The sequence below is a fragment of the Pleurodeles waltl genome, chromosome 9, assembly GCF_031143425.1.
Source record: "Pleurodeles waltl isolate 20211129_DDA chromosome 9, aPleWal1.hap1.20221129, whole genome shotgun sequence".
NCBI lineage: Eukaryota > Metazoa > Chordata > Amphibia > Caudata > Salamandridae > Pleurodeles > Pleurodeles waltl.
The window spans coordinates 961,023,373-961,051,094 of NC_090448.1; the positions used below are offsets into that span (position 1 = coordinate 961,023,373).

The 27,722-nt window shown below is 45.5% G+C and overlaps 1 protein-coding gene across 2 annotated transcripts in view; it reads left to right on the forward strand.

Moving 5' to 3' along the window:
* Nucleotides 1-27,722, forward strand: part of WDR20 (WD repeat domain 20) — a 232,694-nt gene that overhangs the window by 104,532 nt on the left and 100,440 nt on the right. For both annotated transcript variants that reach the window (XM_069208352.1, XM_069208351.1), the window contains exon 2: nucleotides 4,436-4,618. In XM_069208352.1, the coding sequence (XP_069064453.1) occupies nucleotides 4,436-4,618 (183 nt within the window). The remainder of the gene's footprint in view (nucleotides 1-4,435; nucleotides 4,619-27,722) is intronic.

Genomic DNA, 27,722 nt, shown 5'->3' on the forward strand with positions numbered 1-27,722 from the left:
CAGTGTACATCTGTTCGTGGCATGAGACGCTGCAGATTCACATGCGCCCACCCGCCTGCCCGGGAGCCTGTAGCCGTTTGAAGTTTATCTTGAACATTTGTAAATTTGTAAATATATTGCTTTAAACCACATTATGTACATACATATTTACTCCATTGCATGGGCACTATTACTATAATACACAACTCCTACCTCACCCTCTGCGGGGAAAACAATCTAAGATGGAGTCGACGCCCATGCGCAATGGAGCCGAAAGGGGAGGAGTCCCTCGATCTTGTGACTCGAAAGACTTCTTTGAAGAAAAACAACTTGTAACACTCCGAGCCCAACACTAGATGGCGGGATGTGCACAGCATGTGAATCTGTAGCGTCGCAAGCCACGAACATATGTACACTGGGTAAGTGACATTTTCCATATATAATATATTACACAAGTGATGATAGTGACAGCACACTTTTGCTTATGCTGTACAGGTGTGTTTTTTGGTTTGCCAATAGCTTTTGTGGCCTTTGAAGAAACGGATACAAAATTTCAAATCCCGTAGAATAATTGACTAAGTATCAGCATGTTGGGCTTTCAGAGTTTGCTCAAATAGAAAACTTAACTCTCCGCTTCAGCAAAAAAATTGAAAGGAATTATGCCAAATTAGGTATGAAAGTAGAACTTTACTCAGGTGTACTTTTGATTTGTTTGGTGTTAATCCATTCAGTAATTTTTGGGAATTTCGTTACTGAAATGAGTTATGCAGGTTTTAAAGGGTTAATCCGATAAGGCCTTTTGTACATGGTGACAATTTACAGAGAGTATTCAGATTTGGATCCTCAAATCCTCTTATATAACATTGGTAAAGTTAACAAATGCCATTTGTTGGGTCTGGACGCTTGAACGTATTTGTCTTAGAAGAATTTCGAGACACAAGACCTACTGTGACTCCACCCTTGGTCCACAGTGCACCAGCACTCTGGTTCCACCTCAGATTGTTTTTTGCTCAGTGGGTGAGTAGTGTAAGTGCAGTACAAGTACAGTGTCAAAGAAAGAGCGTGTTGTGCGTGGTAAAGTTAGTAAATAGGATAGAAAATATGATGTGATCATCACTAGTTTCCAGGGAGAAGGGTGGACACGTGAATCTACAGCACAGCGCTCTAACAGATGGTTACAGGCTAAGTAACATTTTTCATATGTAGCATGTTTGTCTGTGGATAGAAATGCTCTGCATAGTTTACACAGCAGTCCCCCAACCAAAGTGGTGGCTAGTGAGCAGATAATGCAGATGTTTCAAAGTGTTCTTAGTGAAGCTAGGCCAACTAACACGTTGAACATCCACGCAATATTATTTGATTAAAGTGCGTGGCATGACCAAGTAGCAGCATTGCAAATGTTAATTAAAGGCATATTACTCGAAAATACTTGCTTTCCCCCTTTTGGGTGTACAGTGGGCACTAGGGGGCACAGGGAGTGTATCCTTAGTCTTAGCAAAGCAAGTCTGAATACATTTAATTATCCATCTCACAATGTCAGCTTTAGAGATGACATGCCGTCAGTGGGGTTTGGTGAAGGCTACAAAAAAGTTGATTATATTTCCTAAAAGGCTTAGTTCTGTGAGTATGATACATAAATGCCTGTTTTAGATCTAGAGTGAAGAACTCTTTCCAACACAGACTCTTGTTGTTAGAAATAGAAACAAGCTCAGTAGTTTTATATGAAAAGGTAACAACTTTGGGCAGAAATGTGAGCTTGTTATGAATACCTTATCTTAGTGAACTAGAATTAATGATTCTTGTACCATTCAGGCTAGATGCTTACTAACTAGTCTGAGTAAGGTTATTGCGATTAGGATGGCCTTCTTTCAGTTCAAGAACTGTAAGTCACATGAGCGTAGTGACTGAAAAGGAGGGCCCATAAGTTGTCAGAGGACCACATTTCCGTTCCATACAGGTGCAGGGGTGTATTTGTCTTACCTTTAAGAACCTTCATGAATTCCTTGATGACTGGAACTCTAAATAGAGATGAATGCAGTCTATTTTATTTGTGTGGTGCAACTGTGGTTAAGTGCAAGGCTAAGAACGGGCAGGCATTGGAGTTGTAGGCGATCCTGCATTATGTGCGGCTTGTAGCAGACAGTTTCCTGCTGAGAAGCCTTGAAAGGGACTAGCTTTTTTGAGATACTGATGTGGAACTTTAAATCTACTAGTCCATGGAACAAAATGCTACAGAAATCCGCCTGTCCTTAAAAAGAAAAAGAAAACAAAGAAACTCTTTTCCCGCCTCTTGTCAATTACATGGGTAGATACAAACATTAATACACATTCTTTCAGTGAAACCACACAATAATTTGCAACAGTGGAAAAGTAAAGCGTTTTTTTTATTTTTATTTTTTATTGAGAATAAGTGGTGCTATATACCTAAAATGTACCCACAAAAAAGCTTCTTGATTAAGAAACTTCATGTATTGCAGTTTGATTATCTCACATGCAAGGTGGATGTAGTACATGGCTTTTAATGTTGTCTGTCTTTATTAGTACTGCACCCCACCCCCCAAATAAGCTTATGGAATGCTTAGAGCACTAATGTGTTGGCTAGTAGCTCCAAGTAGTCTCTGTGGTGCACCTGGTGATAAGTCCAAGGGTCTTGGACAGTCATCTCATGAAGATGAGATCCCACCCCACGAATGATGCCCTGTCATTTAGTACAATCGCTATGCATGAAACCTTCATATGCAACAGTTTCATGGCAGTCTGGTATGCTTGCCTGTCACTGCGTTTAGAAAGAAGCACACTAAGGACTAGACTTGTTGCTTTGGGGCTGTATTGTCTCCAAAGGAAATCACCATTCACTGATACTGTTGTCCACTTGCAACAAGCCAAAGGTACTGGTGATGCACTAGTTGGATTGTCATTTTAAAGTACATGTCTTTCAGATAAAGCTCTGACATGAATTGAATTTTCCTTGGTTATAGCTGTGGGATAATGCCTTGCAATGACCATGTGTAAGTGTTAGGGAGGATGAACCTGTTCAGTGGTCGAAGGTCAAGGATTGACTAGAGTGTGTGGTCCTTTTTGGGGATCCGGAAGTACAGGGAGTACACTAGCCCCGTGTTAGTGTGCATGTACTGGTTCAGTGGTGTCAGAATGAGGTTGGGTCGCTGATGTTAAAGTGTCAAAAGGGGTTTGAATAAATATGGCTTTGGAAACCTTTGTAATAAATGAAATTATTTTATTTCTTCTGTGCCATAGCACGCAGGATTTGCACTAAACTAATTGATTTGTTAATTTCAGTTATTTCTTGTTCCAGAAAAGCTTAGCTAGTTTTTAATTTAGAGTAGCCTAATACTTCAATGTACTTGGTGCGTGCGCCCCTCCCCCCCCCCCCCCCCCCCCCCCCCCCCCATTCATTTCTGGTTTCGTGTGTTTATCATAAAACATTTTGTGACTTCTTGAGAAATGTCTTTAGTTGTAACTTTAATTCCCATACTTGACTTAATACATTAGGTTACTTATGGTCAGCTGAAAAGTGGGGATTTCTTTCACTGAGAAGTTAGGAGTGGCATCTAGAGTTGTTCATGAGGTCAATTAGAACCCCCTAGAAGGAATACATTTTGTTTATGGACATTGAAATATCCATTATTTTGGGTTCCATGAGCTCCCCCATTCTCATCAGTTGTCCATGGGCAGAGAAGTCATGGGAAAGCCACATACATGGTTTCACCTGCTTCTGCCACATGCAAGTCCTGTCTCCCACCTCCATTGCTTTCTGGCCATCTCTATTGTCATCCAAATGAAAAAAAACACAAACAGCACACCTGAAGCCCTTTACATACCACTTTAAGTATTACCCCCCTCCCCCCCCTCCCAAATATGTGAGCCAGTGCTTGTTACTATCCAAGTGATATTTTTAGTAGTTGAGCTGTGCCTATCGTTTGCAGTATGATTTCCCAAAGCCCGTCTGTAAAGCACAATGAAATGATTCTCTTTGGACTGTCATATTTTTTATTGCAGTATGGTAAAGGGACATATATCAATGATTTTCAATTCAAGCCGAAAAAAAAATATTCCTAGTACTCTATGCTCCATTGTTTCTGTTTAGAACTGAAGGATTGGATCCTTACATAAGCCAAATAAAAAAAAAATCCTACCTTTCCATGCTCCTTTGTTTCTATTTAGAACTGAAGGGTTGGCGCCTTACATATTAGTTTCAGACGATATTGGTTTATTGGAATTGCTTAATTAATGGTCTTATCCAGAACATTTGAAATGACTGTTGGGTTTGCTTCTGGTTATTATATGTGGGTTTTCCAGTAGATAAACAGTTCTAAAGAATATTTCATTAGCAGGGTTGGTCTTTGTGTATAAAAGGAATTTTATATAATTTAGTTGTTTGAACATTAGCTTATTTTATATTTCATTTCTTATGCATATTTTTTTGTAACCCCCTCAGGCTGCGGACTTGAGTAAACCAATAGACAAACGAATATACAAAGGAACGCAACCTACGTGTCATGACTTCAATCATCTTACTGCAACAGCAGAAAGTGTCTCTCTTCTGGTTGGCTTTTCGGCAGGCCAAGTGCAGCTTATAGATCCTATAAAAAAAGAAACTAGCAAACTATTTAATGAAGAAGTAAGTAGATGTTGGTATATATACACAGTGCATGTATTGTTGTGCTAATTTTCAAACAGTAATTTTTGCTAATATTCTTTTTAGGATCGTGCATTTTGTGATAGGCCAGATTTATTAAAGTGTTTATATGACTCTTTTAAAATATATATGTACATGTATATCTATCTCACTTTGATACTTTTTTTAGAAACTCTCCAGAATACGGCCTATGATTTGGCTTCTCTGCTTTCTGGCATCACAGACTTAAGCATAACATCATGAGACAGGGAAACCAGTGACCGGTAACCCACGCAGCCCACTTAGCATTACATGAGAAAGGTGTGTATTAGGCAACAATCAGTCCTGTGAGGCTCACTGGAGCGTTTGACTCCAGACCTCTTTTCACCATGATTAGACAAAATCAAGAATTCTCAGTAGGAATGTACTTCATGATTTTATAAAAATCAAAAACATATTCTAGTGCACATAGTATGAATAGTGGTTATAATAACAAGGGAGTGGCAACAATATTGCTGAACAAAGAAAAGCAAACCAATATTGCAACATTATAACAGTAATTCAGAATTTCTCTGCAGCAGCTCTCCAACCCTACCCTTTTCCTCCTCTAACTGAGCTACTCTTAGCGCCAAAAGGAGCCTGTTTTAGTTTCTTAAATAGCCTTGCACTTACCAGCATATCTTAGTGGGATAAAAGAAGTAGTATTCCACAGACAAGCCAGTTTGGATCTTGATGTGCCTTTCTTTAGCCTTCAGAAAGGAAATGTTTACAGCTTTCATCTGCGCGACCATCAGCTTGATGCCGCTGGAAATTAATATTCTTCTCTCCCCAAAAACGTTCTAAGACAGCTTATATACTTTTTCTTCTAACAAAAAAGACACATATAGTAAATTGTCTATCCAACGTGACTTGCATAAATTTCATCTTTGACAGGGAACATTCTTGTTTGATGAAGATAAAAAATAAAATTTTGGGAAACTCAAAGTGATCCTATAATTGCATGAAAGGTAAAGGAAAGCCATTCAGAGCTAAATCCCCATCTCTAAACAGACTGGCTTCCTTCTATATTACCCAGGTTTTGGAATAACATTTTTATGATCATTTTATTGTTGTTCCATTAAAAATCAAATTGTTTTTTAAAAACTTTTTAAAATTAATTTAAAAGTGAAAATTATTACAAAACCTTCAAATCTGTAGTGCAGGTTTTATAATATAGGTGTATCCTAGATTACCTTGGACATGTAGATTATTCACACACACAACCATTAGTAGTTAAGAATGTGATTCTAGGCATTGCAAATATAATCACTGAAGGGGGACAATTATGGGGTCTGTCAAGCATCATCTCAGCACATATCTTTACATGTTTTTGTGTTGTTCCATTATAATTACATTTGAATGCCATAAACAAGTAATTCCTTGTTTTTCACAGTTTCCATTTCTCTTTACGGGGGTATGACCATTGGTCCTGCTGTACAGGTAGTGTGTCTAAGTGGGTTGCAGATATCCCTTGGTCTCGCCTGCTGTGCCTGTTATACAGCATATACCTCAGCTGACTTGCCAATAAATGCAGGATCTTTTAGTCAGTTTTTCACTTTTAGGTGTGGATCCTTCATCCAGAAATGGAGCACCCTATGCTTCGCCAAGAGTAATGGCACCACAGCCAACCTATTTACTTATTTAGCGAGAGGTTAACCATCGCACAGCAGTGTTAACCGAGGGGAGCACTCAGTGTGTATGGATTACATATCACACACAACCTGTACAATTTTAGACCAGTAAACCTTTACAGTTGGACATTCCTCGGCGCTGTGGAAAATCCAGCCTTGGTCTCTAAGACATCCCTAAAAGTGTGAGGTTCAAGATTAGTCATCATATTGTAGAACGTTTGGTGAGTACAGTATATTCAGGTACTTGAAATGCAATAGTTTGTGCTCATAATTGATTTTTGCATATTGAGGTTGAGCACAGCAATACTTCCAAACACCATCTTCAGTCCTCTAATCTACATCGTGTTCCCATTTTTGCATACCTTTGTCAACAATAGTCACACAGTCTTTGATTAACTTGTACAGTGTGGAGACCCACCCCCGTGAGTCACAGACCAAGTAAGGCGCATAAGTGGAGGGTAATGTCAGCTCCTCTGGGAATTAGGGCCATAGTCTATACCGCATGTTGAATCTTATAAAAGGTAAATTTATCCAAAGCATTCTTCATGCTTTTCCTCTGGAACTGCTTCAACATTGGAAATTTATTGTGTATGAACAACTGACATATTTTCATGAGGCCTGATTTTTCTTATGTTGCTTATCCATCCTTTATCAAATGTTGGAGGGGAGGAGGGAGTGCTGGATTGTTAAGTTTAAAAGCAAGGACATAGAACTGCTCTATTCCTGCGTCTTTAACAACCAGATTGTACAGTGCACATTTTATACAAATTGTATTAGATTGGCAGTTTAACTGCTATGATGGTGCTTAACTCTTCTGTGTACAATTTATATTTTGCATTCCAGAGATGAAGCACACTGCATTGAGGGTCCAACCACTATGCCACATAATGAGATGGTGTGGAATTAAAGTATTTTTTCATTTAAAAAAAAAAATATTTTATCATATTAATCATCAAGAGAATCACAGACATTGTTCCAGTAAACAAAGGTAGCATTCAGGCGCAGCAACTGAGTTTGTTTCATCAGGCTTACATTGAAGTAGGCCCTTAAAGGGTGTTGCCCTTGTAAGGGTGAGAAATTGGACCCAAACGGCCTAAATCGGATCGAGTACAGATAGAAACACGATCGAGAACAATATTGACGATATTACAGAAGAGTAGAATAAGTTTGAATTACCGAATTGAGATTCACCGGATCGAGAGGTAAACACGTCCGAATCAGACAGCGTAAAGAAAACAATCTAACAAAGGACTCGATACCCATGCGCACTATCACCGAGAGGAGAAGTCACTCGACCTTGTGACTCGAAAAAAGCTTTTTCGAAGAAAAACAACTTATAACACTCCCAGCCCAACACTAGATGGCGGAATATGTTCCAGCTTAGGCAGCCAAAAGACATGATTCAAGCAGTTCACTTCCACTGACTCTATACCACGTGGGGATATGATGGTATCAATTTTAAGCAGAGAAGTAGGAGAACAGTAGCCTGTTCAGGCGTAAGTAAGCAATGAGTTTGTGTCTATAGTTTATTTGAGATCAGCTTTGTATACAGTAATATAGCCAATGGTCCAGCAGAACCCGCTGGATATGTGTGTGTGTGTGTATATATATATATATATATATATATATAACACTTGCTAAACCCCTTGAAAATATGCTCCCCTCACTGGTTCACTTCACTATTTGCTCTTTTAATAGCATACATCAAGTTGCTCAGACGTGCATTAATCATCCTGGCGAGGGTCTGGCTAGGTTGCTCACCCTTGCTCGTGCTACATGCCTGGGTTTCTGTCCCAAATACAAACGTTCACATTGGGCCAAGTTCCTGAAAGTGAGGAGAGTTGAGCTAAGCTCAGCCAGAACACTTCAGTTCCCGTTTCGAGTGTGTGTGTGCTCCAGTTAGAGAAATGCCAGGGTGATAAGTCGAATATATACTTTGAAAGTCTCCAAGATCATATAGAAACACATAACTGACCCTCGTACTTGTGAAAAACTCAACTATAGCCTCTTGAATGTAGAAAACACTGTCTTGGAGGGCCTTTGGAAGGAATTTCCATATTCTACAGCACAGAGGGTTTTCAAGCACCTCCAACTACAAAAGCACAAAGGAGCTCTGAGAGTTTAAGAGACATATAGGTGATGTCAGTGGCCCATAATTGTGCCTGATGAAGTCAATGGAGGAATGCATACAATGGATAGATGAGTAGGACGAATGAAAGTATTTTTCTGGGTCTGAGACCACAAAGCTTCCTTTTGCATATGGTAATGTAAGGGTTTCCCTACATTAGGATTTTTGCCACCCCCTCACCAGCCTAATAAGGATCTCAGCCTAGCAAATAAACCTTTACTTACTACAAAGGTATATTCTTAACTAGATATAAAAACATAGTTGATGCTATCAGTTTTATCTGGGCACTTCCGCCCACCATGTATAGCAATAGCATGACATCAAACACGGAAGGTGATGGAAAGAATGCTTGCAATTTGTCTAAATGCTGGCACTGTGTTTGATGTTGCCTTGGGATTATCAATGTTTCAATCAGTTTTCCAAGCTTTTTTTATTGCTGGCCTGTAATTTTCTGGAACGTAAATTGCCTATCACTGTTGATTGTAAATACCCAGGTAGAAGAACTGTCACTTCAAAGACAACTGAAGACTCCAACACAGTCCCCATCTGAAGTTTATTCACAGAAGAAATCCTGTGTCTATCAGACCAGACACCAACAGCTTCTCGCCCTGTCCTCCCAACTGCCCTAGAGCCTTTCCATGTCACAAAGCTCCCCAATTACATAGTTACACTCCATGAAAAGAATGGAAGATGTGATGATGTACACTCCGGGCCATCTTACTATTATAACACTTAAGAAAACATTATAACACATCCCCTTCCCTTCACAAACAAGGGAAAAAACGTGAGTAGAAGTGGACAAGGAACACACACACAGGACACACAAGACGACAATTCACCAACTCACCACCAGACAAGATTGAACAAGGAGGAACCCTTAATTACATACAAAATATTTCCAAATCACACAAAACCCCCCAACCAACTTGGTGGTCTCTGGACTCTCCTCTCCCTAGCGGCCTCCCTTTTATTCACCCTCATTTTTGGGAACATGAGAATCTGACTACCTCTCTTACACCAGATAAATGGGCTTGAAAGTCTCCAACATCCACCCTCAACAAGTTTCACCATCTTTGTCTAACTCGGCTGGATTTGCACCTGCTTTCTGAAACAATACCACTCCTCAAATTTAACGTCTGATTATTATCTAACTTCACAAAATTTGGCCCACAATCTTCACTCAGTAGGGAACCTGAAACCTCAACAATCCCTGTCCCACTCCTCCAGGCTTAACTTTCACCTAGTCTCTTCCACCTTCACTGCAAATACTTCCCACAACCATGAAGGTCCAGCTTTGTCTCTGATACCCTACCCATCTCAAAAAGAGTTTCCCCAGTCTTAGGTGTGGTGCGATATGCCCACAACATGTCTTTCACAGTTTCTTGCGTACTCAACCCTGCTTTGCTAGACAGTTCCATAGTTGCTTTAATCAAATGGTTTGCCCTTTCTTCTTTACCATTAGCTTGGGGATTTTATAATGAAGTGCATAGGTGTTTTACACCAACTTCTTCCAAAAATGTTTTCATCTTGTAAGAAGTGAGCTGGGTGCAATTGTCAGTGACAAGTTTGGAAGGTATGTCTTCTCTCTTGAGAATTTCTTCTTGCATGGCAATGGTGGATTTTATGTTCGCATTTCTCATGTATGCTACTTTGAACCGTCTCGATTTGGCATCTAGGAGAACAGCAGCAAGCCTCTCCTGTTCTGATTTCAACAATCGAGACAAAAAAAATCTCGTAAGGTACCATTGTGAGCCTCAATACAGTCTCCAAAGACCAATATGTAATCTTGAAAAAAAACATTGCGGACCCCAGACAATACATTAGAAATGAATCTCTGGGAAACACTTGCCGCTGAGCACAAGCCACATGGCATTCTGTTAAATTGATAGACCCCTGCTATGCTGATAAAAGCAGTTAGGTACTTAGTCTGGAATAACTTAACCTGGTAGGCACTTTTTAGATCTAATTTGGTAAAGTTCTTTCCCCCAGCCAGCATAAATATCAACTCTTTAATGTTTGGCAACGGAGAATGTTCCATCACTACGTATTGATTCTGGCTACGTAGGTCCACGCAAAATCTCAAGGATCCATCAGCTTTCTTGGTGATCACCGGAAATAACCATTGTGTGGTCTCCACTGGTTCAATGACACCATCTTGGATTATTTGCGGAATTCTGTCCTTATCGTCAGCGAAACTCTTCTAGCAAAATGCTTGCCTAAGATGGCATATGAAAATTAAAAAAAAAATAGTCTGTATTTGTAGATCTGATAGAGACTTCTAGCTGCAGATTCCTTACCTTAGAATTCCCTGGCATCTGCTTCGAATCAGGACTTTTTCTGCTGAGCAGTACCATCCGCATGCGTCGTCTGGCTCTGTGTGGTGTCGTCCGCATCGTTGGACCAATCTGTGACGTCACAGTTGTCTATATAGACGACACCTCGGTGCACGTACGTCCGTTCTCTTCTTTACGCGCCGGTTAAGCGCAGATCTGGAAAGAGCTACCCTTTTCCTCGACAGACATCAAGGTTTTTCGACTTCATTGTTTGAAGCATGTCTTCTAGGAAGACTGGATTTAAACCGCGTGGTGCATGTCATCGCACCATGTTGGTCACGGATCCAGACTGTGTGTCCCTGGTGTTTGGAGAAGGATCACGACTCGACTTCCTGTTCAGACAGTCGGGTCATGTCTCCGAAGGCATTGAGGGAGAGATCCCTCAAATGTCTGGCGGCCAGACATCAGTCTTTGGTCGGCGCGACTCTGAGGAGGTCATGGTCCTGCCGTAGTAGAAGGTCACGGCACCGCTCCTGGAGCCCCAAGTCCTCTTCCTCGCATTCGAGGTCATCCGATCACTCAGGTAAGAGGCACAAGAAGAAGAAACAGTCCAAGCGGACTTCAACTTCGCCAGGCATCTAGGAAACGTTCATGTTCGGAGCACGGTTCCACGGAGTTGTTGCCAGGGCGACTCTGCGTCTTCCCCCTTTTCCGGGGACCGGAGCGACCCCCGCTCAAATAAAGGAATTTTACGAGGCCATGTGCCTTGTTTTTGAGCTGGCTGCACCTTTGGGTGGGTCTTTAAGCAAGGTCAGCAGGGGCCCCATAGGGTGCGCCGTATGCGGCTTCGGCCTTGGCACCGTTGGGGACTCCAGCGATGGTAGCCCGATCCTCATTCCGGATGATCCAGTGCAACATCGTACGACTCAGACTTTGGTGCCAATTAGGCCCAGGTCATTGACTGAGCCTTCTTCTGAACAGCCAGGCACATGAGCGGAGTGGGAGTGGTTGGTGGACCCTTTAGAGTATGACCTGGAGCAAGAACAGGACTGGTGTGAGGATCTAGGGGTGGCCAGTGGACTCGAAACATCTTCAGATACTGGTATGCTCTCTCCTCCTAATGTGGCTACGGAGGAGGGAGCTTCTTATGCTATGGTGGTGCGTAGGGCAGCTGAGGTCTTGGACGTAGACTTGCCCACAGTACCAGTCAGGACGAATCTCCTGACAGAGGTGCTTCAGCCGGGGGTGACTATATCGGAGCCGATGTTGCTCTTCAATGATGCCCTAACGGATGTCTTTCTGGGAACATGGTCCAAACCCAGCATAGGGGCTCCTGTGAATAGGACAGTCAGCCCGCACCATAGACCTGCTCCAAGCGACCCTAGTTTCCTTACCCAACACTCCACCCCGGAGAGCTTGGTGGTCCAAGCCTCTACTTCCTGTGGTGCATTCCCTTCCTCTCCCACGGATAGGGAATCCAAGAGGCTGGATCAGCTTGGAAAGAAAATGTTTTTCTTCCTCCATCCTGGCATTGAGGTCGGTAAACACCTCTTGCCTACTGGGCCATTTCTCCCATACTTTATGGAATACGGTGGCACAGGTGCTGCCCCTGGTCCCGTAGGGTGTACGGGACACTCTTATACAGGCTGTCAAGGATGGGAGAAATCCAGCCAAGTTTACAATCAGGTGTGGATTGGACAAGACGGGTTCGCTGGGTAGAGCGATTGTGTTGACAGTAACCCTACGTCACCATGCCTGGCTATGTTAAACTGGCTTTTCAGGGGATGTCTAGTAATGTTTGATGGACATGCACTTTGATGGCTCTCGCCTTTTTGGTGAGAAGGCAGACTCCGCGCTTGAGAGTTTCAAGGATTCTTGAGCTACGGGCAGATTCTTGGGCCTCTCAACACCAGTCTGTCTTCAGTCCCTTTTGAGGCTTCGAAAGGGCGTGGTACCACCCAGCCACAACTCAGCCACCGTCCTCAGGCTTCACACCATCCCAGGAGAGGACATGGTTGTGGTACCATCAGACCCAGAGGGTCTGGCCAGTGGTCGGCCACCACACAGCCCCCCTCCACTGTGCCCAAGCCGTCCCAGTGTGGTTCTGCAGGACCATGTCCATCCAGTTGGAGGAAGGATTCAGTTTCATCGCCCTTACTGGCATTCCATCACAACGGACAATTGGGTCTTGCAGATCATACGGAAGGGCTATTCCCTCCCCTTCCAGTCTTTTCCTCCCTCCAGCCCTCTGACAAAAGAATGGCTGATGGAGGACCATTTGGTTTTGCTCCGCGAAGAAGTTACGACTCTCTTGGCCAAGGAAGCTATAGGAAGGGTCCCGATGTCAGAAGTAGGCAGTGGTTGTTATTCCCGCTACTTTCTGATACCCAAAAAGAACATGGGTCTTTGCCCTATCTTGGATTTAAGGGACGTCAATCTCTTCCTCAAGAAGGAGAAATTCAAGATCCTCACTCTTGCTCAGGTCTTGTCTGCCCTAGACCAAGGAGACTGGATGGTAGCGTTGGACTTGCAGGATGCGTATTTTCATATCCCCATCCTGCCTGCCCACAGGCATTACTTGCAGTTCAAGGTTGGCCACGAGCACTTTCAGTTTACCGTGCTCCCTTTCAGTCTCACCAGTGCCCCTCGGTGTTCACAAAAGTGATGGCGGTGGTAGCAGCTCAGGGATTTCAGTCGTACCCTACCTAGACAATTGGCTGTTGAATGCTCCAACACCTCAGGCTCTTGTCGCCCACCTCCAGACGGCGAAGCTCCAGCATTCACTGGGGTTCTCTATCAATGTGCCAAAGTCACACCTGACACCCTCTCAGAAGCTCACTTTTATCGGAGCTCTTCTGGACACAGTGCAGTATTGGGCCTACCTCACGAGCAGCAAGTCCAGGATATTCAGGTTATGATACCCATGTTTCGGCCTCTAGCCTGTATTTGGTGAGACAGACTCTAAGGCTGTTGGGGACTCATGGCTACCCTGCATCCTATTGGTCAAGCATGCCAGATGGCATATGAGGACTCTGCAGTGGGACCGGACGTTCCAATGGGCACAGCATCAGAGAAACCTTACCGACGTGGTTCAGATCTCGGAGGGGACTGCAAAGGATCTGCAGTGGTGGTTAGTGAACGGCTATTGGGTCAGAGGCAGACTCCTCTCTCTTCCCCAACCAGATCTCACAGTAATGACATATTCGTCACTTCTGGGATCGGGCGGCCATCTGGGAGAGGTGGAGATCAGGGGTCTCTGGTCTCTGGCGGAATCCGGGCTCCATATCAACTTTTTGGAGCTTCGGGCGATCCGACAAGCATTAAAGGTATTTCTTCCTGTTGTGAAAGGGAAGGCAGTGCAGGTGTTCATGGGACAACACCACCGCAATGTGGTACTGCAACAAGCAGGGCGGTGTGGGGTGATGGACCCTTTGTCAAGAGGCTCTGTGTCTCTGGACATGGCTGGAACAGTAAGGCATAACCGTGGTGGTTCAACACCTGGCGGGATCTCTGAACGCCAGGGAGGACAAACTCTGCCGACTATGCTTAGCGGATCTCGAATGGTATCCCCATCCGGAGGTGGCGCAAGGACAGCAGTGGGGAGACCCTTGGCTAGATCTGTTCGCTTTCGTAGAGAACGTGCAATGTCAGTGGTTTTGCGCATTGGAGTTTCCAAGGGGGCTATTGCTAGGTGACGCTTTTCATCGCAAGTGGAGTTCAGGCCTCCAGTATGCCTTTTCCGCCCATACCCACTTCTGGGCAGACTTCTCAAGAAAATCAAGAACGACCGGGCCCAAGTAGTTGTAGTGGCTCAGGATTGGGCACGGAGAGTTTGGTATCCAAAGCTTCTCAAAATGAGCATCCATCCTCCAACCAGGTTGCCTCTTCGGGAGGATCTTCTGTCGCAGCAGCAGGGGACGGTTCCTCACCCGAACCTGTCAACCTTGCGGCTTCATGCGTGGAGGTTGGGCAGCGACAGTTAATGGTTTATGACCTCCCTTCTGAACTCTGTGATGTCATTCTGGCAGCCAGGCGTCCCTCTACTAAGTCTTTGTACAATATAAAACATTTTGTTTCATATTGTACAGAGAGGTCTATTGATCCTCTTTCTTCTTCTTCTCCATCTAATGTCCTTTTGTTTAGTCTATCTCTCGCCCAACAAGGTTCCTCCTTAGGGACTCTCAAGGGCTATCTTGCTGCCTTATCAGCTTTTCTATGCTTGCCCAGCCAACCATCTTTGTTCAAGTCTCCCATCGTACAAAGATTCTTAAAGGGCTTGTGCATATGTTTCCACCTGTGCCTTTTGTCTTGCCCCAGTGGTATCTTAATCTTGTTCTTATTTACCTAATGTGTGCTCCTTTTGAGCCTTTACATAACTGTCCTCTCCGGCTGCTCACTATCAAAACAGCCTTTTTGATGGCAAGTACATGTGCCAGGAGAGTGAGTGAGTTGCAGGCTTTATCTTCAAAACCGCCGTATCTCACGATATATCCTGATAAAGTAATCCTCAGAACTTGTGCCTCTTTCTTCCCCAAGGTGGTGACCCCTTTCTATCTGGGTCAAAATATCACCCTGCCCACCTTCTTTGCGCCACCGCATCCCTCTAAGGAGGAGGAGCGTCTCCATCGGCTGGACCCAAAAAGATTGTTATTGTTCTTCCTTGACAGCTCAAAAGAGCTCCAGGTGGACAGCCAACTCTTTGTGGGATACGTTTGTGCAAAGAAAGGTCGGGCAGTTCAGAAACAATCCATTTCATGCTGGGTCGTTCTTTGTGTAAAGATTTGCTACGCTTTGGCCAAGAAGCAGCCTGCAGAGGGCTTGAGGGCTCACTCTACAAGAGGAAAAGCTGCTACCACTGAGTTAGCTTGTGGCGTGCCGGTACTTGACATCTGCCAAGCAGCAGCGTCTGCTTCCTTGCACATGTTTGCGAGACACTACTGCCTGGATAGCCAGGTGAAGAGAGAGGGGCATTTTGCCCACTCTGTCCTGCAGGACTTCTGGTGTGAAATATATCCTCAGTAACCACCACCAGGAGCTATAGCTTGGGTATCTTTTCTAAGGTAAGGAATCTGCAGCTAGAAGTCTCTATCAGATGAACAAGTTACTTACCTTCGGTAACAAATTATCTGATAGAGACTCTATCTAGCTGCAGATTCCTTACACCCACCCAAGCCTCCTCGCTCTGCGGAGATAGAGAGATGGATAGAGAGATGGATAGAGAGATGGATAGAGAGATGGATAGAGAGATGGATAGAGAGATGGATAGAGAGATGGATAGAGAGATGGATAGAGAGATGGATAGAGAGATAATCATGTTTTTATATTTTTGCCTTTCTTAAAGGCATGTCTTTTTTTTTTTTCCTCAATCAAGCGTGAAACAAAAAAGTTGTTGGTTCTTCAATGACTCTGCTTCTGACGTGGGAAGTTGTGGAAAAAGAACTGACATACGCGTGCCGAGGTGGCGTCTGTATAGACAACTGTGACATCACAGACGGCTCAGACGATGCCATGCGGAGTCAGACTACGTACGCGGATCTGAAAGACGCCACCCGACGGTGCGTGCAGGGTACTGCTTCCGGATTCGAAGCTGACGCCAGAGAATTGTAAGGTAAGGAATCTGCAGCTAGATGAAGGTAAGTAACTTGTTCTTCTTAGCTTGACCCTACTAATTTTCAAGTAGCGTTTTGAATTGGTCCAACAACATAGTCATGTGTTCATCATCAACAATCATGACTTGATTATCATAGTGAATCCTTATGCTATTCATCAGATCATAGTGATGTGACCATCCTAAAATCGGTGGACCTTCGCTAGCCACATATACCTTTCCATGAGTGTGGTGGTCCAAGAACTCTATCCTAGCACACATATAACCTATCACTCCAATGCTAGCTCCCTTCTAACCTTTCAATAGGACATCAGTAGAACATAACTCTCTTCCTGGCCATAAACTATCGAAGATATGTTTGAGTATGATGGTATAAAGTGAGCCAGAGTCGACCATCAAGGGAAACTTTCACCCCATCCATCTTGAACTCTGCTTTGGGACGTGTTCTTCTCTTAGATTCATCTTCATCATTGCCAAATTCTGTCTCCTCAGAGACAACCATAAGAATCCAGTGCTCCACTGACTCTCCAGTTTGCTCCATTGAAGTAACTTTTTTGCTGGTAGCCTTGCACACTTGTGCAAAATGCCCCTTCTTTCCACAGGCACAGCACTCTTTTCCTATGGCATAGCAACTCATCCAGTCCCCCAAGTGAGAGTAGCTGCCACACCTATAGTATAGCCATGTTGTGGATTTGCTTGGCTTGTTCAAAAAGCTGTTAGTTTTGCAGCGTGATTTTTTTTTTTCTGGATTCACATGCTGTGCATTATTTCGCTATATAGTGGTTGGGTCTGAAATTGTCTCCAAAATGTTTGTCCTTCCTCTATTTTTGTTTTGTTGGGGGTTGACATACCTCCATTTGGTGTCCTTTGTGATGTTGTGTGCCTCCTCTGGAAGTTCCCACCTTTGTTTGCCATCTTCAAACTTTTTTTTTCTGCAGTTGAGTCTGGACGCTTGCCGAAGGGGCTCAAATGCTTGGAGGGAAAATTTCAGGAAACTCTGGGAGAAAATCGCCAAACGTCTATGGAAGGTAAAGTGGACTACCAAGGTATCCGGAAGGTAGATCGAGAGAGAAGAGGAGGTTTCTTAGAATTTTTCTGGGAATTCCCTGCAGGGGGCTCCATGGGCAGCCTAATGGAGAGCACACCTTACCAGTTCTGCAAAAATTGCCACCACAAGTTTTCACAGAACGGCAAACATCCAGTCTGCAATTTGTTTGCTGGCAGATCATCAAAGCGAGGTTTGCTACGCCTGCGCCGCTTTCACACCGAAGACACTGAGATTGAGAGGCAGAGGATAGCCCATCATACCATACAAGTACAGCATACACACGCCAAACCCCACCCCAGTTTTGGTTTGGAGAGCAACGAGGAGGAGAACGTTGTCGAATAAGCAGAAGGGGAAGCAGGTGAGGTCGTCTTGAAAATTCTCGATGTTGAAGCCCAGGGGTGCAAAGACTTTGCCTGAGTTGCATAAAACTGACTCAAGAGCATCAAAAGGAGTCTTGGCGTCAAAACAAACAATGACCGCAGCCGCAACCCAAGATAAGGAACCAGTGATCGAGAGACCGCAGGAGGGAAATCCCTAGAAAAATCGAAGTTGTCAAAAGTTTGTACAGAGGAAAGAGATTTTAATGCCCAAACATGAAATGTTGCGTTCGGAATGTGGAAGCTTGACGACTCATAAAAAAAATTAAAAAAAACTTTTCGACTTCAAAGAGAAGGACGGCCATGAATCTCGATGCCAAAAAATAAGTGGCTGAGATAGAGAAGAAGCCTCCAGGTCAAAATGGTGGTTCTTCTACAGAAACGCAAAGACTTTGACAAAAGTGTAAAGGAATTTAGAATACATTAGGCAAACCACCTGCTAGACCTGGCGATTGCACCCCTCCCACCCTCCTCTCCCCCTCACCTGCAAGCTGAAGTGTGGCGAAAGTAATAACTTTTTTCAGAAAGCATATCTATAGATTATGCAGGTGGCTATTGTGCATCTGCTATTATGTTATGTCAGACTTTCCATCGACTTGGGTTATGCATGGCAAGTTTGTGAAGATCCATCAAGTATTCGCCTGAAAACTAGAAGTGGCTGCAAAAGTTTCCAGTTTTAACCCCCCTTCGGATTAGCTCCTTGATGCAGAAATTATATGAATGGAGCTAAACTAAACTTGGCACAAAAGTAGAAGGAAGTGCATTTGCATGGTTTGTGTAAATATACTCACTAGTTTTCAACAAATTTGCCTTTAAAAAATTATCTTGATTCAGCCTGAAGAGTTTACATTTTAGAGACATCTGCCAGAGACTTCTAGATGCAGATTCCTCAACTTTGATTTTCCCAGGCCTTAGGGCGGATCCGAAAACTTTTGCTGAGCGATACTCCTTTCATGTGCCATCTGGTGGCTCTACATTGCATAGTTGGTACCGGAAGTGACGCTGTGGTCAACTATATAGGCTCCGCCCAGGTGCACGGGTGTCATTTCTTTTCTTTCCACACGAGTTAGCACAGATCTGGAGAGAGCTACCCCTTTGTCGTTTTTTGAGAGGTCATTTTTTGAGAGGTCATTTTTCAACTTTTTGTTGAGTTTTTCTACGTGTGTGTTGGGATGTCATTGAGAAAGGATGGTTTCAAACAGTGTGGCACCTGTCACTGCGCTAAGTCTGTTACGGATCCCCATCTCGTTTGCCTCTGGTACCTCAAGCATGTCCACAACTCCAAGTTGTGCTTGGACTGCCTGGCCAGTGCGCCGAAGGCTTTGAGGGAGCGGTCCCTAAGTCTGTTTGTAGTCCGGCAGTCGATGACACCAGCATGTGCAACTACAAGGAGATCCTGATCTTGGTCGAGAGGGACCGATCCCTCGAGGCACTCCGGAAAGAGGCATAAAAAAGAAATCCAAGAGGACTGCAACTTCAACTTGTCCGTCGCCTGACGAGTGGGGAACATTGGTGTTCCCTTCACGGTTCTGCAGACCAGTTGCCTAGTTTGACTCCGTGCCTTCCTCCATTTCCGGAACTGGATTGGCACCTGCTCAGATCAAGGAGTTTTACAAGGCCATGCACAGAGTATTCGAGCGGGTAACCCCTGTGGTGCTCCTTCGAGCCCTGCGGGGTCTGGGGAGGTGTAGGAGGCTGGCCTGGCTTGTAGTGGGTACCAAGGGGTACTTACACTCTGTACCAGGTCCAGTTATCCCTTATTAGTGTAGAAGAGGTGTTTCTAGCAGCTTAGGCTGATAGAAGGTAGCTATAGCAGAGCAGCTGAGGCTCAACTAGGAGACATGCAAAGCTCCTACTATACCACTGATGTCATATGCACAATATCATAAGAAAACACAATACACAGATATACAAAAAATAAAGGTACTTTATTTTTATGACAATATGCCAGAAGTATCTCAGTGAGTACCCTTAGTATGAGGATGCCAAATATACACAAGATGTATGTACACAATACCAAAATTATGCAGTAATAGCAAAAGGAAGTAATGCAAGCAGTGTAAAGTTACAATAGATTGCAATAGGAGCACATAGGTATAGGGGCAACACAAACCATATACTCCAAAAGTGTATTGCGAACCACGAATGGACCCCAAACCTATGTGAGCTTGTAGAGGGTCGCTGGGACTGTAAGAAAACAGTGAGAGTTAGAAAAATAGCCCACCCCAAGACCCTGAAAAGTAGGTGTAAAGTGCACCTATAACCCCCAGAGAGCACAGAAGTCGCGATAGGGGTTTTCTGCAAGGAAGACCAACACCAGCAAAGCAACCAAAGTGGATTTCCAGACCTGAGTACCTGTGGAACAAGGGGACCAAGTCCAAGAGTCGCGTCAAAATCGAGAGTGGGCAGATGCCCAGGATTGCCAGTTGAGGGTGCAAAGAAGCTGCCACCGGATGGTAGAAGCTGTGGATTCTGCAAGAACGAAGAGGGCTAGAAACTTCCCCTTTGGAGGATGGATGTCCCACGTCGTGAAGAAGCTTGCAGAGGTGTTCCCACGCAGAAAGACCGCAAACAAGCCTTGCTATCTGCAAGGGTCACGGTTAGGGTTTTTGGATGCTGCTGTGGCCCTGGAGGGACCAGGATGTCGCCACTTGGATGAGGAGACAGAGGGGGCGCCCAGCAAGTCAGGGAGCCCTCACAGAAGCAGGCAGCACCCGCAGAAGTACCGGAACAGGCACTTGGAAGAGGAGTGACCCGGAGTCCACCCGAAGACACAAAAGGGAGTCCCACAACGCCAGAGGACAATTGAGAAGGTTATGCACTGCAGGTTAGAGTGTCGGGGACCCAGGCTTGGCTGTGCACGAAGGAAATCCTGGAAGAGTACACAGGAGCCGGAGCAGCTGCGAATCATTCGGTACCCAGCAATGCAGTCTAGCGTGGGGAGGCAAGGACTTACCTCCACCAAACTTGGACTGAAGAGTCACTTGGACAGAGTTGCTGAGTTCCAGGGACCACGCTCTTGCTGAGAGGGGACCCAGAGGACCGGTGATGCAGTCTTTTGTTGCCTGCGGTTGCAGGGGGAAGATTCTGTCGACCCACAGGAGATTTCTTCAGAGCTCCTGGTGCAGAAAGGAGGCAGGCTACCCCCAGAGCATGCAACCCCAGGAAACAATTGAGAAGGCGGCAGGAGAAGTGATACAAGGTTGCAGTAGTCGTCTTTGCTACTTTGTTGCGGTTTTGCAGTCGTCCTGAGCAGTCAGCGGTCGATCCTTTGGCAGAAGGTGAAGAGAGAGATGCAGAGTAACTCTGGTGAGCTCTTTCATTCGGTATCTGAAGAATTCCCCAAAGCAGAGACCCTAAATAGCCAGAAAAGGAGGTTTGGCTACCTAGGAAGGAGGATAGGCTAGTAAGAAAGGTAAGAGCCTATCAGAAGGAGTCTCTGATGTCACCTGATAGCACAGGCCACTCAGAGCAGTCCAGTGTGCCAGCAACACCTCTGTTTCCAAGATGGCAGAGGTCTGGGGCACACTGGAGGAGCTCTGGGCACCTCCCCTGGGAGATGCAGGTCAGGGGAGTGGTCACTCCCCTTTCCTTTGTCCAGTTTCGCGCCAGAGCAGGGCTGGGGGATCCCTGAACCGGTGTAGACTGGCTTATGCAGAGATGGGCAGAATCTGTGCCCATCAAAGCATTTCCAGAGGCTACTCCTCCCCAGCCTTCACACCTATTTCCAAAGGGAGAGTGTGTCACACCCTCTCTCAGAGGAAATCCTTTGTCCTGCCTTCCTGGGTCAGGCCTGCCTGGACCCCGGGGGGGCAGAAACCTGTCTGAGGGGTTGGCAGCAGCTGCAGTGCAAACCCTGAAACGGGCAGTTTGGCAGTACCCGGGTTCTGTGCTAGAGACCCGGGGGAATCATGGAATTGTCTCCCCAATGCCAGAATGGCATTGGAATGACAATTCCATGATCTTAGACATGTTACATGGCCATGTTCGGAGTTACCATTGTGATGCTATACATAGGTAGTGACCTATGTATAGTGCACGCGTGTAATGGTGTCCCCGCACTCACAAAGTCTGGGGAATTTGCCCTGAACGATGTGGGGGCACCTTGGCTAGTTCCAGGGTGCCCACACACTAACTTTGCACCCAACCTTAACCAGGTGAAGGTTAGACATATAGGTGACTTATAAGTTACTTAAGTGCAGTGGTAAATTGCGGTGAAATAACGTGGACGTTATTTCACTCAGGCTGCACTGGCAGGCCTGTGTAAGAATTGTCAGATCTCCCTATGGGTGGCAAAAGAAATGCTGCAGCCCATAGGGATCTCCTGGAACCCCAATACCCTGGGTACCTCAGTACCATATACTAGGGAAATATATGGGTGTACCAGTATGCCAATGTGAATTGGTGAAATTGGTCACTAGCCTGTTAGTGACAATTTGGAAAGCAGAGAGAGCATAACCACTTAGGTTCTGGTTAGCAGAGCCTCAGTGAGACAGATAGGCATCACACAGGGAACACATACATATAGGCCACATACTTATGAGCACTGGGGTCCTGGTTAGCAGGGTCCCAGTGACACATAACAAACATACTGACAACATAGGGTTTTCACTATGAGCACTGGGCCCTGGCTAGCAGGATCCCAGTGAGACAGTGAAATACCCTGACATATACTCACAAACAGGCCAAAAGTGGGGGTAACAAGGCTAGAAAGAGGCTACTTTCTCACAGGAGGCCCCAACCGGTTCAAAGCCGGCACCTTCGGTCTCTGCTCATGGGTCTGATTCCAGACCGACACCTGTCGTATCCAGGCAACCTTCTCCGGCACCGGTCCATACGCCGATGCTTTTAGGGCTGCCAGACCCATTCTGATTGCTGATGAGTCAGAACGGCGTTGCACAGCGCTGAACTCAGTGCAGACGACTCCAAGAGGTGCCAGATCATTGCCTGATCCTTATTTTTCACAGCTAGTTATGGTGTTCTAGAGAGTCTAGTGACCCCTTCCACTCGTCTCCCGATTGGCGTTATCTTTGGGCTGGTATGTGGAGCTAGGAGAGGCCAGTTGGCTGGACACCTCTAGATACTGGCTTGCTCTTTACCCCCACTGTGGCTACAGAGGCCGTCAAGACAAACATCTTGACAGAAGTGCTTCAGCCTGGGGCTTCTACATTTGAACCCCTTTACCCTTCAACAAAGCACTTACAGACGTCCTGCTGTGAACTTGGTCCAAGCCCAGCACAGATGCTCCTGTGAACAGGGACAGTCTCCCCCCCTGCCCCTTCCCTGCCAGCGCCCTGCACCGGGTGACCCTAGGTTCCTCAGCCCACAGCCTCTACGCTCCATGGTGCATTCCCTTCTGCTCCCCTGGACAGGGAATTAAAAAGGCTGGACCTTCTTGGGTACATGTTTTATTCCACCAGCATGGCACTGAGGTTGGTGAACACTTCGTGCTTATTGGGCCTTTTCTCACACACAATTTGAGATACAGTTGTGCAAGTGCTGCCCCAGTTCCCAGAGGAGGCCCGGGGCCACACTCCCCCAAGTGGTGAAAGACCGGTAGATTGTGCTAAGTTCGCATAGTTTTGGCTTAGATACGACTGATTCACTAGGCAGGGGGGTTGCATCGACAGTGACCTTAGGGTGCCACGCCTGGCTGAGAACATCTGTTTTTTTGGGGGGATGTCCGGGCAAACCTTGTGGACATGCCATTAAATGGCACTCCTCTATTCGGTGACAAGGCCGACTTGGCACTGGAGCACGTTGAGAAATCTAGGACGGCGGCCAAGTCCTTGGGCCTCTCAGCGGCCCCTCGTCCAACATCTGCTTTTCGCGGCTACAGATGTGGTGTAAAACTGCGCCAGCCCTATGCCATCCACCGTCCTACGCAAGCAACGCAGGCTATGTGAGGAAGTGGGCGGGGTACCTTCAGACCTTAGAGGGTCTGCAGGCTAGAAGTCGTCCACCACCCAGCAGCTGCAGCCTCAAAGCCCTGGATTTCTATAACAGACACATGGATACTGCAGATCATCAGGAAGGGCTGTGCCCTGCACTTCCAACCCTTTCCTCCCACCATTCTGTCATCATTGGAATGGCTGGCGGAGGAGCGTCTATTACTACTCCAAAAGGAAGTTACAGCTTTTTTTTGCCACGAGAACCATAGAAAGGGTCCCGATATCAGAAGTAGGCAGTGGTTGTTGTTCCCGCAACTTTTGGATACCCAAAAAGAACAAGGGTCTTCGCACTAATCTAGACCTACGGCCCGTAAATCTCTTCCTCAAGAAGGAGAAAGTCAAGATGCTCACATTGGCTCAGGTCTGGTCTGCCCTAGACCTAGAAGACTGGTTGGTAGCGCTGACCTTACAGGACTCTTATTTTTCATATTCCTATCCTGCCCGCCCACAGGCGTTACAAAGAAAGCCACAAACACTTTAAGTTCACTGTTTTGCCATCTGGCCTTACCAGCGACCCTCGGGTGTTCACAAGGTGGTGATGGTCACAGCTGATCTGCGCGGGTCAGGGGGTCAGTCTTCCTCTACCTCAGCGCCTGGCTGTTGAAGGCAGGCTCGCCCCAGGCTGTCATCTCCCACCTCCCGACTACGGCAAACTTCCTGCATTCGCTGACGTGCCGAAGTTGCACCAGACTTCCTCTCAGATGCTGTCTTTCATAGGAGCTGATCTGGACATAGTGCAGTTTCAGGCTTATACTCCTGAGCAGCAAGTCTAGGATATTCAGGCTATGATACTGATCTTTCGGTCTCTATCCTAGGTTTCGGTGAGACTGACTCTGAGGCTGCTAGGACTCCTGCATCCTGCTGGTAAAACATGTCAGATGGCATATGCAAGGTCTGCAGTGGGACCTGAATTTCCAGTGGACACAGCATCAGGGAAATCTCTCCGACATGGTACAAGTCTCGGAGGGTGCTGCAAAAGACCTGCAGTGGTGGTCAGAGGCAGACTCCTCTCCTTTCCCCAACCAGACCTTATAGTAGTGATAGATGCGTCACTCGTGGGATTGGACGGCTCTCTGGGAGGGGTGAAGATCAGAGGTCTCCGGTCTCCAGCTGAATCCCGATTCCACATAAACATGTTGGAGGTCGTGGCGATCCGACTAGGGGTTGACGGCCTTTCTTCCCTCTGTCAAGGGGAGGCTTGTGCAGATGTTCACAGACAACACTACCGCAATGCGGTACTCCAACAAGCAGGGCGGAGTGGAATTATAGACCCTTTGTCAAGAGGTGCTGCGTCTCTGTACATGGTTCAGCACCTAGCAGGTTCTCTGAACGCTAGGGCGGACTAACTCATCTGCCGATGCCTAGCGGATCACGAGTGGTGTCTCCATTCAGAGGTGTTGCAAGGCCTGAGCCTTAGTTAGAACTATTCGCCTCTGGAGAGAACACCACTGTCATCAGTATTGCGCATTTGGAGTTTCCAAGACTGCAATCACTTGGTGACACTTTTCGTCACAAGTGGAGTTCAGGCCTCCTGTACACCTTTCCGTCCATACAACTCATGCCCAGAGTTCACAAGAAGATCAGAAATGACCAGGCCCAAGTAATCCTTGTGGCTCCGGACTAGGCACGGAGAATCCGGTATCCAGAGCTTCTGGAAATGAGCATTGATCCTCCGATGAGTCTGCCCCTTCTGGAGGATCTTCTGTTGGAGCAGCAGGGGTGGGTTGTCCACCCGAACCTGTCAACTCTTCACCTTCACACCTGGAAATTGAGTGGTGACAGTTGACCGCATTCGACCTTCTTCCCGAAACCTGTGACTTTTTCTTGGCAGCCAGGCGTCCTCCACATAAACAGTATATGTAAGATATTGTACAGAGAAGTCTATAGATCCTCTCTCTGCTTCTCTTATCTTATGTTCTTCTTTTCATTCTTTCCCTCCCCCAAAGGGTTCTTCTCTGAGCACTCTGAATGGCTATCTCTCTGCTCTGTCCATCTTTCTACAGCTGCCTGATCAACCCTCTCTGTTAAAGTTCCTTTTTGCAAGTAAGTTTCTTAAAGGGCTTGTACATATGTTTCCCCCTCTGCCCTTTAACATGCCTAAGTGGGATCTTAACCTAGTTCTCACTTACCTTATGTGTGCTCCCTTCGAGCCACTTCACAGTTGCCCCTCCGGCTGTTTACCATCAAAACATTTTTCTTAGTAGCAATAACATCTGCCCAGAGGGTGAGTAAGATATAGGCTTTATTGGATGAGGGTCCTTATTTTTCTTTTTTCATCAAACATTTTCTGTGATACCTGAACAATCTGATTGGCTGACTGAAGCTGAGAGGAAAACTATTGCAGTCGGCATAGTGGCACACAGGAATTTATTCCCTGTGTACTGTGGGGAAAAAAAATGAAAAGGCACGTAATAAGACAGTGTGAGCTCACCCTCTCCCCCTGTTTAACAAATAAAAAGTTGGTTTTGAAACTGCACTTGCAGATCTGGGTGGTGGATTTTTGGTCCCCAGCAGAACTCCTCAAAATCGGATCCTTTCTGGGGACCCACTATCCCAGCCACAAGCTTCATGGGCTCTTAATAGTGACCCCCCACAACAAGCTTTCCCAGCTCTAAAACATATATTGACCTATGAGTGTGGCCAGCAGACCCAAAGCCAGATCTGTAGACCCCAGGGAAGGTTTGACATAGGCCTTTGTGCGTTTGGGGGGATTTGACTGGCCCATGGGATGTTGTGCGTAGGTAGGTTCTAAGGCGGAGCTTCGTGTGGGTTGATTGCACACAGCATGTTGAGCACAGGGCATAGCCTGTGTTCCTCTCTCCAGTTTGACCTGACTAGCAGTAGGGAACATGCTCTGATCAGGTAACCTTGGAAATTGTTTTCAAGTAGAAATTAACCTTTCACTACACGGTAAAGACTTTGAGGTTATGCCAAGTTCCACCTTACCAAAGTCTACGTTTACAACATTATCGTAAAAAAAAGCATCTTCATTTACATTTTAGACACTGCCCATGGTGATTCATTTGAGTAGCATTCCATAATCGGGCTGAGTTCAGTTCGAAGACTGTAGAAAACTGTAGTGCATGGAAGAAAGATGGTAAAACTCATCTAGAGATTGGAGACCTCTCAAAGACAAACCTCTGTAAGAAAGATTTATTTTTACAGTGCGATTATAGAGTATGTGGAAAGTGGAATTCAGTGATTGTGGTGTTAGTCCCAATGCTATGGTCAGGTGATTTGGAAAACTGCGATCAGAGTAAAACCTTTCTGCAGGCACCTTAGCCATTGTATTCTCAATGAAACGCAGAATGACAGGCAGCAATTAAGAAAATAGCCACCTGTTTTAGCTTGTTAGAAAGAATGAGGCACTATAGTACACAGAAGATGGCCAGTTCCTTGCACTCCTGTCTTAATGCACGAGAGAATGAGTTAGGGGAAAAGTGAATCTTACCTCGCATCTTCCCTTACACCCTCCTTCCTTTTGAATATCTCACATCACTCTCATTCACTCACACTCCTTTCCCGTTACTCATGTTTTTAGTCATTGACTCAATTTCATTCCCTAAATCATTATTGCCTATTTTCTTACTTATTTACTCAATCCAGCATTTCCTCCCTATTGCACCTTTCCTCACAGCCACTCATTTGTTCTCTCATTTTCATTCGTGGTCCCTCACTCTTTTTCAATTGTTTCACTCACAGATTCCTTTACTTGGGCTCATTTATTCTTTACTCCTTTTTGGTCACACTTTACCCCCTCGCGTTGCCTTTAGCTCACTTTCTTACTGGCCCACTCTCAGGCCCGTAGTTTTTCTCATACCCTCCATTACTTTTACCCATTGTCTTTCTCTTTCACACTCATCCACCTACTCATCTTACTTAACCTTTCAATTGACCACCATAAGTTTACTGGCTCTCGCCTGCTATTTTCTCACCACTTCTTTCACTCAATTTGTCACCCTTTCTTATGCACTCCTCTTACTTTCGGTCACTCTTTCTGCCTTACTTTTACAGCCCCTCAAAACCCTTTCACTCATTCTCTCCTTTGCCCA